This window comes from Cucurbita pepo, chromosome 8 (genome assembly GCF_057944985.1).
Source record: "Cucurbita pepo subsp. pepo isolate OVF chromosome 8, ASM5794498v1, whole genome shotgun sequence".
Taxonomy (NCBI): Eukaryota; Viridiplantae; Streptophyta; class Magnoliopsida; order Cucurbitales; family Cucurbitaceae; genus Cucurbita; species Cucurbita pepo.
The window spans coordinates 4757926-4775014 of NC_141805.1; the positions used below are offsets into that span (position 1 = coordinate 4757926).

General features: G+C 36.2%; 2 protein-coding genes across 2 annotated transcripts; both read left to right on the forward strand.

Annotated features, from left to right (window-relative positions):
* The first annotated feature begins 928 nt into the window (after window positions 1-928).
* LOC147791396 (secreted RxLR effector protein 161-like) lies at window positions 929-1387 on the forward strand. Its single transcript, XM_087126105.1, has one exon. It carries the CDS (start codon window positions 929-931, stop codon window positions 1385-1387), a length of 459 nt encoding a protein of 152 aa, XP_086982231.1.
* An 11657-nt stretch (window positions 1388-13044) lies between these two features.
* On the forward strand, window positions 13045-15567 carry LOC111800231 (uncharacterized). The gene is made up of 5 exons (XM_023683831.2): window positions 13045-13550; window positions 13634-13783; window positions 13878-14015; window positions 14124-14177; window positions 14257-15567. The coding sequence occupies exons 1-5, from the start codon at window positions 13064-13066 to the stop codon at window positions 15480-15482; spliced, it is 2055 nt and encodes a 684-aa protein (XP_023539599.2). The 5' UTR covers window positions 13045-13063; the 3' UTR covers window positions 15483-15567.
* Window positions 15568-17089: the final 1522 nt, after the last annotated feature.

Sequence of the window (17089 nt, forward strand, 5' to 3'; positions counted from 1 at the left end):
TAAAAATAAAAGCTCGCTCTGATACCAATTTGTTGAAAATAAAAACTCGCTCTAATACTAATTTATTAAGACAACACTCACGAAACTGTGAAGGAGATGTCGAGAGGGGAGAGACAAGGAGAAAAAGAATTCTGAAAAGCTCTTTTTCTATTACACTGTACTTAAATGAGACAATTTCTCTTTCTGGTTTTTCTTCTCGCTCTACTTGCTCTATTTTTTACAATGGAAAACAAACTAATTTATAGGTTTTGTAAAGGTTAAAATTATATGCCATCCTTTTCTAACCCACTATTACTGAAACTTCTCACTCTTCCTGAAATAGTTATCGGCCTCTCATTTTTTCCTTTTTGGCATTTTCTTTCAACGATTGAGTTTTAAATCTCACTAAAATTAACAAAAAAATAGAACTACCCTTTTCATTTAAGTTTATTCCAACATCCACCACATGGACGTGAAGTCCACTTTCCTTAATGGAGAGCTGAAGGAGACCATCTACGTCTGACAACCACCTAGCTTCCTAGACAACGACAACTCCGGTAAGGTACTACGCCTACACAAGACACTCTACGGGCTTCGACAAACACCATGAGCCTGGAACGTGAAGCTCAGCAGTACCCTTCTATCACTAAAGTTCAAGCATTGTGCCTCTAAGCATGGCATGTACACGCACGGCCACGGCAAGCAGCGACTGATCATGGGAGTGTACGTCGATGACCTTGTAATCACTGGAGGTGACATAGAAGTTCTTGGGAGATTCAAGAGGGAGATGTCAAAGAACTTCAAGATGAGCGATCTCGGCGTGCTCAGCTACTACCTCAACATCGAAGTGCAATAGAGTACTACCGGCATCACCATCTGTCAAGGTGCGTACGCAAAGAAGCTGCTGGACACGGCTGGGCTAGCGGACAGTAACCCTACAAGGACGCCAATGGAGGCTCGGCTCCAGCTAAGGAAGGTCGGCACTACGACGACAGTCGACTCCACCAATTACCGAAGCATTGTTGAGAGCCTGTGCTATCTAGTAAACATTCGCCCTGACCTTGCTTATTTCGTTGGATACGTGAGTAAGTTTATGAAAACACCTAAGGAGGAGCATCTAGTGGCTGTCAAGCACATCCTGCGCTATGTAGCCGGAACCAAAGGCTGGGATATGAGATATTGCACAGGGAGAGGAAAGGAGAAGCTTGATCTGGTCGGCTACAGTGATAGTGACGTGGCTGGTGACGTTGATGATCGTAAGAGCACCTACGAGATGATTTACTTCCTCTTAGGCGGCACCATCTGCTGGCAATCAACAAAACAAAAGGTAGTTGCTTTTCTTCCTGCGAAGCAAAATACATCGCCGCTTCGACGGCAGCAACACAGAGGGTCTGGCTTGCGCGACTGATGGAAGAACTCATCGGAAGAGAAGGTGATCCACCAATGCTATACGTGGACAACAAAGCTACAATCTCCCTGATTAAAAATCCAGTTTTGCATGACCAGAGCAAGCACATAGAAATCAGATTCCACTACATCCGGGAATGTGCAGATCAGGGGCTCATCAAGATTGATTTCATCCGAACAGAGGAACAGCTTGGAGACATTTTCACCAAGTCCCTAGCGTGGGTAAAATTTGAGGAACTACACTCAAAGATCGGAGTTCAAATAATAAGGTAGAAATACCAAAATGCTGTTAGAAAAAAACAAAATAAATTAATAATATGGGTAAAATTTGAGGAACTACACTTAAAGATCGGAGTTCAAATAATAAGGTAGAAATACCACAACTTTTAGGAGGAGATTGTTAGATAAAAGCTATGGTTTTTCCTTATTTAGGTTATTCACACGTTTACTTAAACTTAATTTTTTTTTTTTTTTTTTTTTTTTTTTTTTTTGATATCTGAATTAATGCTCCACATATAATGGAAGAACGTATTTTTAGCTAACCATTTGGGCTAACTTAGGCGCAAGATTTGTTTGCTACTACGGCTAATTTTAGGATATGATGGTTATTTAAATATGTCAACTGAATGAAAATAAAATCTTCGGGTCTTCGGCGCATACTGTCTCTCTCTTTTGTTTTTCCGTTATTTTCTTCTTCCAAGAGTTTTCCTTCGGCTTTTTCCTCGTCAACGATTTCCTCTTCAGTCAGAACAACACACACTTCATTAATAAGTCATTCTCTTTCTCCAGACCTTCTTCAATTTTCTTCATGAGCTCAGAGATTACCTTCTCATTCTCTTCCTTCTCCAGCTTGAGATAGAAAGAACTCTCACTCAGGTCAGCCACTTCATTCTCTAACCTTTCAATCTCTATTTCGAAATCTTTATTTTCTTTTATCTCTACTTTCTCCTTCAAAAGGCGCTCGTTCAGGAATTTCAATGTCTGCAACTGAGACTTCTCCACAGATTTATCCATGGAAATTTTGGGTTGTTGCTCTGAATCTCTGTTCTCCTCCTGATGACCCGGCAGTTTCTTTGGCTCGTTCATCGATCACATGGGCTTCTTCTTCGCCATTATTCTGGGGTTTTGAAGGGATTTTGAAGGGATTGTAGCTTGCATTTGCATCATTTGTTTCTCATGTTCAATCTGCATTTTTGTTATCCTTTCTCTCCATTCCATCTTTTCTTCTTCCATATTCTCTTCCATTCTCATTCTTTTTTTTTTTCTTCCTCAAATTCCCTTTCCTGCCATTGGAGCTCTCTCTCTTCGAGTTCAAGCTCTCTGTTATTCGGTTGTTCATTCTTCTTCGATTTTCTCGTTTCTGATACCGCAATTTTGCCAAATTTGCTGCGTATCACCTCATTTTCAATAGCTTCCACCACCTCACGACTACCGTCATCATTTTTTGCGCCGTCATGTTCTTTTGCTTTCAGCTCTTCATTTTGGGCCATTAAGAGAATGTGTTCGTTTCTTGCGTCATCCAAAGCTAGGTTGATCATTTCTTCCACCTTTTTCTCGGCTCGACAATCTCTTGCAAAATGCCCCACTCTACCACAATTGTAACATTTTTCAGAGTTACAATCATTCGCATAGTGACCATATTTTTTACATTTATAGTGCTGAATGTTGGAATAATATCCTTGACTGCGTCCTCAGGTTGAATTGCTTGATCGAGTGTTTCCTCCTTTTTCTTCTTACGTTGCTCGTGTGCCTTGAGAGAATCGACAAGCTCATCGATCGTGAACGTCACTAGGTCCTTTGACTCTTCTATCGCACATACAACATTCTCGAAGTTGTTGGTTAATGACCTCAAGATCTTCTCCACAACCCGCGTCTCGAGTAACATTTCTCCGTTTCGATTTAGTTGGTTTACCACAGTCTGTACGCGCGTAATGTAGTCAGATACATTTTCTGACTCCTTCATCTTCATGCTCTCCAACTCACCACGAAGAGTTTGGAGACGCACCTGCTTGACTCGATCGGTTCATTTGAACACTTTTCTTAAAGTGTCCCACGCTTCTTTTGAAGTAGTTGCACTAGCAATCTTCTCAAAGCCTGACTCGTCAACGGCTCGGAACAACATGTATAATGCCACCTTATCCTTTTATCGCAATTCTTTTAACGCCTTGTTTTGTGCCGCTGTATAACACGTGGTATCTTTTGGTTCTTCGAAACCTTCTTCGACCACCTCCCATGCATCTTGAGAACCGAGAAGAGCTTTCATTTGGATGCTCCAATTCTCGTAGTTTGTCTTTGTTAATCGTGGTAGCGGCATTTTACCCATCACATTCGCCATTGCCTTTGATACCAATTTGTTAAAATAAGACTCACTAATCTGTGAAGTAATTCTCACACACAGTAACGATAGAGCGCTCCGATACCGCTTTGTGAAAATACTACTCGCGTATCTGTGAAGGAGATGTCGAGAGAGAAGAGACAAGGAGTCAAAGAACACTGAGTTTTATCAAAAAGCCTTTTCTATTGATCTGTATTTCTTTTCTCTCTTGCTCTGATTTTACAATGGAAGAATTAGGTATTTATAAGTTTTCTAACTCTAATAATAGGTACGAGAGAGCACCCATAAACCTACCATCATTCCTACAAGCTCTGGGCCTTTTTTCGTTCACCAAGACTTCTAAAATTAACATTTTGCATTTTAAGTTTATTTCAACAAAACTAACCTATAGTATTTGAAGTTTATTCCAACATTGTCAACTAGAGAAGCAAAGTACAAAGCAGCTCAGGAAAGTACATGGCTAAAACTCTTGATGGAAGATTGGCACTAGAAAATTGACTATCCTACACCATTTCATTGCGACAACCAATCTGCAATTCGCCTAGCAGAAAATCGGCTGTTTCATGCTAGAACAAAGCATGTGGAGGTGCACTACCATTTCATTAGAGAGAAAGTTTTGAAGGAAGAAATCGAGATGCAACAAATCATGGCAGATGACCAAGTGGCAAACATTTTACAAAAGGGCTTAATACTGGCAACATGAGAGCTTTTGCTGTCAGCTCAACATAGTGCAACAAATGAGAACTAGTGCTGGGGAGAGTGTTAAATTATCATCACTAGTCTAGGAGGGTCAAACCCAATAATTGTATGAGCCCATTATCTATGTATTTTAGGAAAATGATTTATGTATTTTAGAAATAGAGATACCTAATTATTTTAGGAATAAATGGTTAGAAAATAAATTGTCCGTCCAACCTACCAAGGTTTTCATCCCAAGAAATCCAAAGCATAGAGGGGAGTAGTTTATATAGTGTCTTGTAATCTCTTCTCGATTGATGTTAATATAAAATGCGAGTGTTTCCCAATTGTGTTCAACACTCAATAATTAGATAACAAAAAATTCCATCGAACTAAAAGTACTCTACTAAAAGTGTTACCCTTTAGAGTACTACTCAACTTTCATAAAAACTACTACTACTACAAAAAGTACTCATACAACTCACAAACACTTTTGAGTACTACTTAACAATCAAAACAAAGTAAAAGTATAAAAAAAGTACTCGATATCTATGTCTCTTTCGAGAATCTCATTCAATCTAGAGCTCGGTCCTGTTTCGGGTAGTGGCGCATTAGTTAAATTCTTATTGAAATTAACTAATGAAATCAACCCAAAGATAGAGACAACGTTGAAAGATAGAACCACGTTGACTCTATTACACCGTTCTCCAGATAAGGTAGTTTGCAACAGAGAGCCTGCTCCGCCTTACTACTCTGATCAAATGCTGGAGGTATGAGACAGGATCACACATGGTTTTACACCAGGGCTTAAATTCAGTCCGGGTGACTTATCGTCTTTATCTTCCATTGGATGAGAATGACAAGGCTGAGTTATCGGCTTTGTCTTCTTCTTTACCTTCCATTGGATGAGAATGATGAGAATCACACGGATGAGTTATCGACCTTCGGAGACTTCGTATAGAAAGAAAAGGAAAAGATTGAGAACCTCTTTTCTTTCTTTACACCATAGGTTCAATTGTAATTGATTGAACCATAGAACAAGGGTTATAGAACCGGAACTGAGTGAGATAGCTGCGAATCTGGCTTATGGAGTGTTGTACAGCACCGAATCATGCTTTTGGAGTGGCGTATCCACTTTTTGGAGTGGGGCACCTTCGGTCTTTTTGGTGTGGCGGATCGACCTTTTTCTGTGTAATACACATTGTTTATTACCCACAATTCGCATTACCCACAATTCGTATTACCCACAATTTGTATTACCCCTCATCAGGAAAATGAAATTGCCTTAGTTCGAAAACCAACAAGCTTTTAATAACATGGCGGAGAAAGAAAGAAAAAGAAAGAGGCTTTCTAGTTTTTTTTAAAATTCCATCTTCCCCTCATTTCAAAAGATGAAAATATAAAGTTATCAATAATTTACAAGGATATAATTCTTGAACGATCCCATTGAACTAGAGTTTTTATTTTCTTTCGTATTCAAACTTCAAATAAAAGAGGAAAAAAGTGTTGGGGGTCTCACTTTGCTTAATTGCTATTGTACAGATTTGGGAGATTAATTATTATGTCTTTCCATTCACGAAGCACAAGAATTTGGCCTAAAGTAGAAATTGTGATATGGACATTTTTGGATGTTATGGAATAAAGGTACTGAAAATGAGATGGGAAGTGGAGAGACAAGCATATGGTAGTGTTTGCAATAGGCTCTCATTAAATTGGTGGGGTATTAAAACAAGGATGGATCCACATAGGGCCACGTGCTCCACTCAAATTGTCTTCTCTTTATATTTTTAGTATAAATTATAAAACTATTATGTAAAAATTTGTATTCGCCGGTCGTGCCGTTAATACTATTTTCCAACAGCGTATTGAATTTTTAACTCGTTGGAAAATAAAGAGTATAGTTTATTTTCGTTTCGTATTTTTAATTCACATCATTGATATTATATTTTTCATAGTAAACACTAACAAAAGTATTTTTTTCACCACTTATGACGATATACAATTGATCGGTGTAGAGCTAATTCATAATAAACCAAAAAAAATTCATGACAATTAATATGGAAGGGATCTAATAAGACTAAAATATGAATGTGAATTCGGTTTTGAGTTAACGTGATTGATTCAAGAAGAAGAAGATTCGCAACTTGTTAGGATCACACAACAACGCATACGCTCGATCTAGATGAATACAAAAAACGGGATAGTTCAGTTTACTATATATAGCTTTACCAGATTTAACTATCTACTATATATAGTTATTTACTATATATAGCATTACCCGATTTAACCATCTATTAAATATAGCTATTTACCATATATAGCTTTACCGGATATAGCTTTACCAAATATAGCTTTACCGGAAATAACGTTGACAAAGCTATAAATAAGCTCCCTAACCTAACACAACTCTCTCTCACAGTATAAAATTGAGCTTCCACGTACTTGTATTTTAGTTATTTAGCCTCAATTTATTCATAAAACTTAAACGTCATGTTGAAGTAAAAGTTGTTTTCTAATATTAAAAATGGTATTTTTACTAACTATTAGAGAAATTAAATTTCTCGTAACTTTATTACTAAGAATTTTATATAATAGGAATACATAAACCGTTCTAACTCAAAAATAAGTGTTAGGAATGGAGTCACTCCCTATTGAAGAATAAAATTGGCTATATATTATATAGCGTTACATACTCAAATCTATGACTAAATCTGGACTAAATCTAATTCAAATAACTAAATCAAATCTAATCCAAATAATCAAATTTAATCCAAATCAAATTTAATCCAAATCAAATCTAATCCTAACAATCCATCGAACACATATAGTAATCAGTTTTCCTCGAACACATATAGTAATCAGTTTATCAAATCTAATCCTAACAATAAGTATAATTAGTATCTATGAAAATGTTAATATTTATTATATTATAAATATTGAGATATTCAATACTATAAAAATTGAGATATTCGTGATCTAAAAATAAAAAGACATTGTTTTTTTCACCAAAGATGATATTTGTCTATAATATTATTAACATTAAGATTTAACTTTTGAAGCAAATGGAGGAGATTTAATGGGCAAATTTCAAATTAGAAAATAATATTTAGATAGTTTTTTTTAAGTTAAAAAAGATAAGATGGTGGTTGATATTGTTGAGTCTCGGCTATAAATACCCTTCCACCTCATTAAGTTTTTCATCCCAAGAATACAAGAAAATAAAATGTAGCATTATTTTATAGAGTATCTTGGTCAAAACCAATATGAGTAATGATATAGGTCTCTAGTATATTGAGACGAAGAAGGTGAACTCGAGCTATTAGAACTAAAAGTGGTTCAAACTACCAATGAGGTCATGTAGAAGATGATGAAAATGCGAACGCCCTAGAGTGTATAGAAAAGTGCCAATGTAAGATATGAGAATATTAAGTTTGGAGTAGGTGACACGATATTTTGTAAGGTGACACTAATGAAAGGTACTTCATGACACGGTATTTTTAAGGTGAAACTAATGAAAGGTATTTTGAAGTTCAGATATAAAGAAGACAGGTTGAATCCACACTTCATCATGATCTTCAAAATTCTAACTTAAATTAGACCGACGAAATATTGATTGAGATTGACACCATTTTTTCTACCATGCACAATATGTTTTACGTGTCTATGCTTCGTATGGACATGTTGGACCAGACCCATGTGATAGATTGAGTTTTTTTTTTTTTTTTTTTTTCCTAAAGATGAGAGCTAAGTTATGAAAAATCCATACAAATTTTAGCCATAAAAGGAATGACCTCATTAGAGACAAACACTAGTAAGTATTTAGGCAAAACCATAAGTTTAGAGGAGGTGGCATGAAAATAGGAGGACAACATGATGGGGAAGCACCCAAGTTATTCCAAGTTTAAGGTAATGTTTGGGACACAATATTGTTAAAGTCAAATGATACATATATATATACATACCACACTCTTCCCACATTCTCTATTTACTCCTTTTCACCTCATTTCTTCCGCTTTCCTCCACAAATTAAGTCACTTTCTCTTCTCCTTCTAGAAATAATTGCAATAATTGAGCGTGAGAGCCAAATGAATCGAAAACATCATGTTTGTTCCTACATCCCAATTTATTTCTCTTCTTATTTCTCATTTTCCTTACATTCTTCGATTAATTTTGAGAAGAAAGAAAGAAAGAAAGAAAGAAAGAAAGTAAGTTAGTTCGGAGTTAGCTTCGGAATCAAATCCCTTGACAAATTTCTATTTCAAACCGGAAGCACTAACTAATGTAATGCCCCTAATTTGCTAATCTAAAACAGAGACGTCGCACGTGCATCACTTTTCAAACATGCACATAAAAACTTAATAAAATCTTTCTAATGAAGTCATTGAATTATAAGTTTAATTTAAAAATAAGAAATAAAATTACCATCAATATCATAACCAAATCATTAACCTACTAAGGAAAAACAATGCATAATATTATCCTAACTTATCACCGTCATCTATGCAGGGGCATTTTATCTTTACCTGAAATATATGCTATGAGTAGCTTGTGGTTTGAGTATTTAGAAAATACTCAGTAAGTAATTCTGTTGTTGGAGTCATGTAATGCATGAAGGGAATAATCTCTTCATCCACGTAGCCGAAGCATTGGAAACTGTTTTGATTTTTATTAAGAATTAAAACGAAGCAATAAATAGGAGAGCAATAACTCTACTTTTGGATAACTCTACTTTTGTAGAAACCCTAGCTTGCAGGACTTTTTGAAATATTTCAACCATCCAAAACTTCTTGAAATATTTCAACCATCCAAAAGTTCATATGCCACAAGTCCTCCTTGTTATGACTTAAACACAAGGTCAATGCTTGTGGGAGCCTCTTGAAAGAAAATTCTAAAGGGATTTTCTCTTGGGCCAATGAGAGGGTGGGGCCCATCGATCAAATCCCGAAATCAGTACTTAAGAGAACAACTCATCTACTTTTCATATATGTAAAGAAGTGAATTTCATCTCATGATATTATGTTCTCAAGTCCTTATTTGGTCAAGTACCCAAAATGGTAGACATATTAAATCACCTAAAGGAGTCAATCTCACCCATGTAAATTAAAGGACAAGCCTCACAGGCAAGAGTTCATACTGACTCAAGATTAAGATCGAGTCGCATATGATCATCATGTGAAATATTAATCTTCTCAATTAACGGATTTATAAAGAGAAATTAAGTATTTCTTGGTCCAATCTTATACAAACTCATTGTATAGGATACCCCCACTTGTATGTCTTCACATGAACGGTTTGGATCAAATCATTTGTAACAATTGTAAAGTGGGTTGTATCAATAGTTTTACGAGGATAAGGCATCCAACCTTATCCATATACTATAGACCCTTTAGGTCATTATTTGAACATGATTCTCTTGGATGTCAACCACATACGGTTCAAGATTAGATTAATAATCATTAAGTATTTCTTGGTCCAATCTTATACAAACTCATTGTATAGGATACCCCCACTTTTATGTCTTCACATGAACAATCTGGATCAAATCATTTGTAACAATTGTAAAGCGGGTCTTATCAATAGTTTTCACACAATGTATAACAAGTAAATTACAAAATAAAATAATAAAAATTATTGTACGAGGCTTTAGGGCATAAATCCCAATAATCTCCCACCTGCACTAAAACTGGTGAGAGAGGTGTCCTAGGGCATACTTGTTAGGAATCATAGATCTCCACAATGGTATGATATTGTCCACTTTGAGCGTAAGATCTCATAGCTTTGCTTTGGGCTTCCCCAAAAAGCCTCGCCTCGTACCAATGGAGATAGTATTCCTCATTTATAAACTCATGATCTTCCACTAAATTAACCAATGTGACACTCACTCCCAATAATCCTCAACAATCCTCCCCTCGAACAAATGTGACACTCACTCCCAATAATCCTCAACAATCCTCCCCTCGAACAAAGTACACTATAAGCCTCCCCTGAGGCTTATGGAGCTATCAAATAGTTTCCCCTTAATCGAGTCTCAACTCCTTTCTGTGGAGCCCTCGAACAAAGTACACCCTTTGTTTGACACTTTAGTCACTTTTGACTACACCTTCGAGGCCCTAAATTCTTTGTTCGACATTTGAGGATTTTATCGACATGGTTAAGTTTAGGGCATGGCTCTGATACCATGTTAGAATGAACACGACTAATGGGCCCGTACTCTCTATTAACACAACTCTCTGTGGGAAACACTCGCACTCTTTATTAAGATCAATCGAGAAGAGAATACAAGACACTTTATAGAATATTACTACTTTTTATTGTTTTTGGATTTTTGGGATGAAAACCTAGGTAGGGTGGAAAGGTATTTTATACTATGAGACTCACAATATAGACCTAACAAATCTAAATCTTTCTCCTAAAATATCAATAGATCTCCCTTCTATATCTAAAATATATAGGTATCTTTTCCTAAAATCTCTACTAAAATAAATATACAATGGGCTCTACAATTATTGGGCTTACTCTATTGGGCTAGTAATGATATTTCAACAATACTCTATACCCAAGTTCTTCCACTTGCCCTAGAGAAGATGAGACATGTCTCGTAATCCTAGACATTCTAAAGAGTCATTTTATATAACTCAAAACAATTATCGTTAAAAATCATATTGATCCCTACCAGATGCTTTCTCTCTCAATATCATTCTCTATAAATATTATTAAAACAATTATCAAATGTTTAAGATATTATTATAATCATACAAGCCATTTGGTTGCTTTAAAAATAAAAAATAAAAATATATTCCGCTAATATACCATACATCACAATCTAAGATAAAATTGATCTTAACATAAATTTTTTTAAATTTATGTAACAAGTAGTGTACCACTTAAAGATCAAATCTTTAACTCCATACACAAAATAAAAAAAAAAAATTCATTATATATCGATACCGCAAACTTTAATTTTTCATTTATTGGTCATACCATTAGTTTAACTAATATAATTTAACTAACTATATATTAAAAACTAATTCTCATCCACGCATTAATTGTCTCCCACTAAAGAAATATAATTAATCATATACTCTCAACATTTGAGGTTACCTAGGATACTATTCCTCTAACTTCATATTTGAATGATCATTATCATTCTTTGAAGTTTTGCATCAAATATTTGACAACAATTTTGTTAATACAAGATATATGAGACAATATTAACGTTTATCCTTAAATCTATATTTTTAGGATATATAGAATTATCCCAAATCATTCATTTGGAATTGGTTAGGTAGTCATCTATTTATGTTAAATTGAAAGATTTCATTCATAAGGTGTAATAATAGACTTTAGAATGACAACATGAGAGAAAGTCTACTTCTAGCTACCTTCTACCATTAAGTTCAACTTTTTGTCATAAGTCCTATTTTGATGATGTTTTTCTAGATTAAGACGCGCTCTAAGTAAGTCCTTGATTCTTAAGCAATCTGGAGGCTACCTCATGAACCTGAATTAAATAAGCTTATCACACACCCGTGCAACAAAGTATCCAAACCTAAGTTTTTCAAGACATGAAGTATACGAGGTACCACTCATGAAACTAGAACCAAGAATGAGATCTAAGGACAATGACAAGACCACAAAATAAGCATGGTACTCTAACACACCTTACGGACACGAGTAAAAGCCTACAAATAGGCTACTTGCTGAGTCTTTGTACTCGCTCCATATTTTACATGTTTTTCAAGAAAATAAGAATCTGGTCGAGGTTGGGAGCAGACTTTTGAGCAGGTATCATAGACAAGTCTCATTTGTCGTCTCTAACCTTATTTTGTTTTAAATATTTTGAGGGTATTAATGAAACTTTTTTTAAGTTATTTTTTAGATTTTTTTTTTTAGTTTAAAATTATTGTTAAAATTTTTGAATGTTGGATCACTCATAAGAAGAAAATACAAATTTTAGGGACATTTTTATTAATTTAATTATTACTCAATTTCGTATTCTTTTTTCAAACTCCCACCAGCAAATCCAAGAACAATATCCAAGAAGAATATGGAATATAAAAAAGTATGAGTACAATATCCTAAAGTATTTTTTATTTTTTAAAAAAAGTTACATATATATTGGGAAGGAACAACTTTTTTCCTTCTTATGATTCACTTCTGTTTGATTTCAACTTAATTGTACAATAATTTAAATAGACGTACAATGTGATCATTTGCATATTCCAAGTATAAAGAGTTGAGTTGAGTGTGAAGGAAACCAAAGAATAGATTGTTTGAAGTGTTGGATGAAAGTCTTACCTCTATTAATTTAAAGAATGATCTTAGATTTATAATCCAGAAATATTATCTCCGTGGAACGAGAACTTAGGTTCAAAGTGGACAATATCATACTATTGTGAATAGTCGTGTTCATCTAACATGATATCGGAACGAAAATATTGTGAGCCTCAATTTCGAAGGCATAGTAAAAAAGTTTAAAATATTTTTGCACCTGAAAAGGAGAGAAACATGTTCTTTCACTTTCACTTTTATTTAAGCGACAGAATCAAGGCTTTACGACTTGAAGAAGCAAACCAAAATGTTTTGAATTTTTTAGAACATATATATATATATGAACTCTGTGATATTGTTGAAGTGAAAGAGAGAGAGAAATATATATAAAAAATGAGTCTGTTCGACGTAATGCGAGGGCTTTACAAGGCAGTGATCAAAGAGGAATGGAGGAGTGTGCAAGAAGAATTAAAAGAGGAAATGAAGATCGTTTTTCCAATGACCACCAGCAGAGACACGGCGTTGCATCTGGCGGTGTACAGCGGAGAAGAGCAGCCGTTGAAGAGTTTACTGGCGGCGATTACCACAGTGCGCGATGATTTCTGGAGGAACAGTGCCGGAAACACGCCGTTGCATGAAGCTGCCACAATTGGGAATTTGGCGGCCGTGAAGCTTCTAGTTGATTACAATAAAGACGATCTGTTAACAGCGAATATTTATGGGGAAACTCCTCTGTTTAGAGCGGCTCGATGTGGGCATCTTGACATTGTTGAGTTCATCTTGGAGGACTGTGATGATTACCTGTCTCGATCCCCTAGGAATTGGACTACAAGAAACAATAAACCCATTATTCATGCAGTGATTCAGAGCCAGAAATTTGGTTTGCCTCTGCCTTTCCCTTTCCCTTTTTTATGTGTGTTTTCAAATACATTGTTCAAATATTTAGTTGTGGTTTGATTTCAGATGTTGTGTTGAAACTGGCTGAGTTCGACGAGTCGCTGTTGGAAATGAAGAATTCAGAAGGCAAAACGGCTCTTCAAATCTTGGCTAACATGCCCCTCGCTTTCCACAGCGGATCCTCCCTCACCTTCTTTGAATCATTTATCTATACTCGTAACCCCTCTTCTTTTCTATTATTTTTTACACATGTATTAATTAAATAATCATATAAAATTCATTTTTTTTTTTTTTTAATTTTTTATCACAGTGCTTCCTAATGAGGACATTTACAATTACAAGCCCTCAAATTCTGAGTCTTCCAAAAACCATGCGAGTTGCTGCTTGAAAAACAAGAAGAATGGTGATTTAGAAGCCGGAACCGACTCTAATCGTCCACCCAATTTTTGTAAGTGGACTAATTATATTCAAAATGGATAATATCATACTAGATTTTCAATTCTTTTTTCACTTGCTTGCGGGTGGGTTGATTTGTGTAAGTTTATGAATTTTGCAGGGATATATTTTGTAGGATGTTTGACAGGGCTGTTTTGGAGATTCATTTTTCTGGGTCTCTCTTATTCTCTGTTTTCTGAATTCAAATTTCATGTTTGATTCAATAATTTTATAACCCAACAAGATGTTTACAGGATGGCCACAATGGAAAGAGATGTATAAGAAAAAGCGACACCACAAATTAGGCGTAACCATCACCAAAAAGCTTGCTCAAATCGATAATTCATGGCGTAAAACCAAAGTGACACCGGACACCACCGAAATCGACTCCACCGGAATCTCTCTCTCCGACGAAAACGAAAAACTGGATATCTTAGAAATCCAATCTAAACCCGTTAACAACCAAGGAGAAATCCCAGACTTCGAATACAATGATCACCATGAAACCCCTCTCCTTCTCGCTGCCGCCAATGGAATTATCGAGATCGTCGACGAGATCTTCCAAGCGAATCCTCAGGCCGTCGATTACCTAACGGTACACGACAGAAACATCCTTCACGTCGCTATTGCACATCGCCGGAAAAATATCTTCGATTGGATTTTGAAACGAAGATTAATAATGACGAGGCTTGTCAATAGAATTGACGACATGGGATTCACCGCACTGCACCATGTGGGTATCACGAAATTCTACAGCGGTGGGACTCATGGCCCTGCTCTGCAACTTCAAGAAGAGCTAAAATGGTATGAACGCGTGCAAACTCAGATCCCTGCGCTCTACACCATGCATCACAGCAAGATGAAATGGACAGCTCGTGAGTTCTTTGAGAAGACGCATAACAAACTGCTCGAGGATGGGAAAGAATGGCTAAAGAAAACCTCTGAGTCGTGTTCTGCTGTCGCCGTCCTCATTTCCACCGTCGTCTTCGCCGCCGCCTACACTGTCCCTGGCGGCCTCAACAGCAAGACAGGCTCTCCAGTCCTCCTCACTGAACCCATCTACATCGTCTTCACTATAATGGACATCATCGGCCTCGCCACGGCGCTCACCTCATTGGTTCTGTTTCTCTCTGTTCTAACATCGTCATTTAAGATGGATGCTTTTCTTTACACTTTGCCGCTGAAATTGTCGATGGGATTTCAATTGCTGTTCCTATCAGTGGCAACCACGATGATGGCATTTGCATTGACGATCGTGTTGACAGTGAAGACGGAGGAGATGAAGTGGACGGTGAGTTTGTTGTATTTGGCGACGTTTTTTCCAGTCACGATGTTTATCATCATTCAAATGCCTTTGTATGTGCAATTGGTGAAGAATATTTGGGGTTATCGCCACAATCTTTCCAAGTTCTTTCCCATGGGTTTTGTTGCTTTGTTTTGGAACGCCCCTTCCAAAATTTTGACCAGGAAATTTGTTTGATTTTTCATGGCTCTCTAATTATTGCTGCCTGCCTTTAATTTTATATGTACCTGCCCATTCATGGAAAACAAGTTGATTTGAATTTCCTAACTTAATTTCCCGGGTTTAAATGTTTAGTGTTATAGCCTCTTATCGTGAAATGCAATCACATGTAATTATAGTATCTTCGGCTCTACTTTCTTTTCTGGGATGTTTGGTACTTTTCTACCCACATTCATGCATGCGCACATGAACTCACTAAGCAGGCTCGCGTACCCTTTAGGTTTGACTACAGGCTAGCACATGCTCACACTAGGGAAGTATTCCATGCTCGTGCTATACAATATTTCAAAAACATATTATATGATTATGATAGACATAATACTTCCATTTTATTCCTAACATAACTCTCCTATGAAACATGCATGCATATACATGACATTAGTCTCACGATTATCATACCTGGCTCAAAAATGTCTCATTGGCATAATATGAACGTAGAAAGTACATGTATCACATAATACTCATACCATTACATAATCATAGCAAACATCACATAACCATAGTGTAACATAACATTGCATTATGAAATAACATGTAAATAGGGTATAGAGTACGTCTCATTCATACATCACTTAAATCACCCAACTAAGTTCGAAGGTTTGCCAACAATAAGACCACTTTGTTGCCCTAAGTTGAAGTCACTAAATTTTATGAATTGATGTTCGTTTGATCCTACTCATCGAGGTCTAGTCCTGAAGTTGAGGTTCAGTGTAAAGGTAGTGTTTAAAAAACAATTGAATTTTGAATCTTGTTGGAGATCTCGGGATGGAACCAACCATACTCGATCAGTCCCGAAGTTGAGTGTAGTTTTGGTCTTGTCATTGTCCTTAGATCTCATTCTTGGTTCTTGTTTCGTGAGTGGTATCTAGTATACTTCATGTCTTGAAAAACTTAGACTTGGATCCTTCGTTGCATGAGTGTGTCATAAGCTTACTTAAGACCTCAATAATGGGCTGAGGTGGGCAAAATGACCCTCTAATGACTTTGCCTTATCTTCTCCGACAATTGGCAACCGACCTCTATTTTAAATTGTAGCTGTTGGATTCCATGAGTTGTGTCTCGTCTAAAACATACTCATATTTGGTAAAAATCGAACGAGTAGAAAAGGAAGATAATACAAAATTTCTACCAGAGCTTGAGGTTGAAAAAGGAAAGTTTATGTGGTTGGGCGCCAAGTGGTTTGCCTGAAATCTATCCAACAATCTTCTTGAGATTTCACGTCCTAATTTCAATCATCATGATTCGTACATGCCTCCATTTAAATCCACAATTTAATTCACAATACACTTTGATGAAATCATAACACAGTTCAATTCATACATGAAACTTTTCCCATCTCACCTACCATGTGGTTGGACGCCATGGTCAAGGACGACAGAATACTTTTGGAACTCAACAGGAGGAAATTCTTCCAATGGTTAAGAATGGGGTTTACATCCCAAACACAGAAATTGGAGAGATTGGAGAAAAGGTCGCAGTAATATATTTCTATACCCTGAAAATTAATTTTAAGGATTAAAGGCCGTTGAAAAAGGATTGAAAGGAGAAGGCAAGTGAAAAATAAT

Bases quoted from the DNA above. Each gene is read 5' to 3' on its own strand.
- LOC111800231 (XM_023683831.2), top strand. From the start codon at position 13,064: ATGAGTCTGTTCGACGTAATGCGAGGGCTTTACAAGGCAGTGATCAAA. The intron at 13,551-13,633 runs GTTTGCCTCTGC...GTTTGATTTCAG, and splicing joins GATTCAGAGCCAGAAATTTG to ATGTTGTGTTGAAACTGGCT. The intron at 13,784-13,877 runs GTAACCCCTCTT...TTTTTATCACAG, and splicing joins TGAATCATTTATCTATACTC to TGCTTCCTAATGAGGACATT.
- LOC147791396 (XM_087126105.1), top strand. From the start codon at position 929: ATGGAGGCTCGGCTCCAGCTAAGGAAGGTCGGCACTACGACGACAGTC.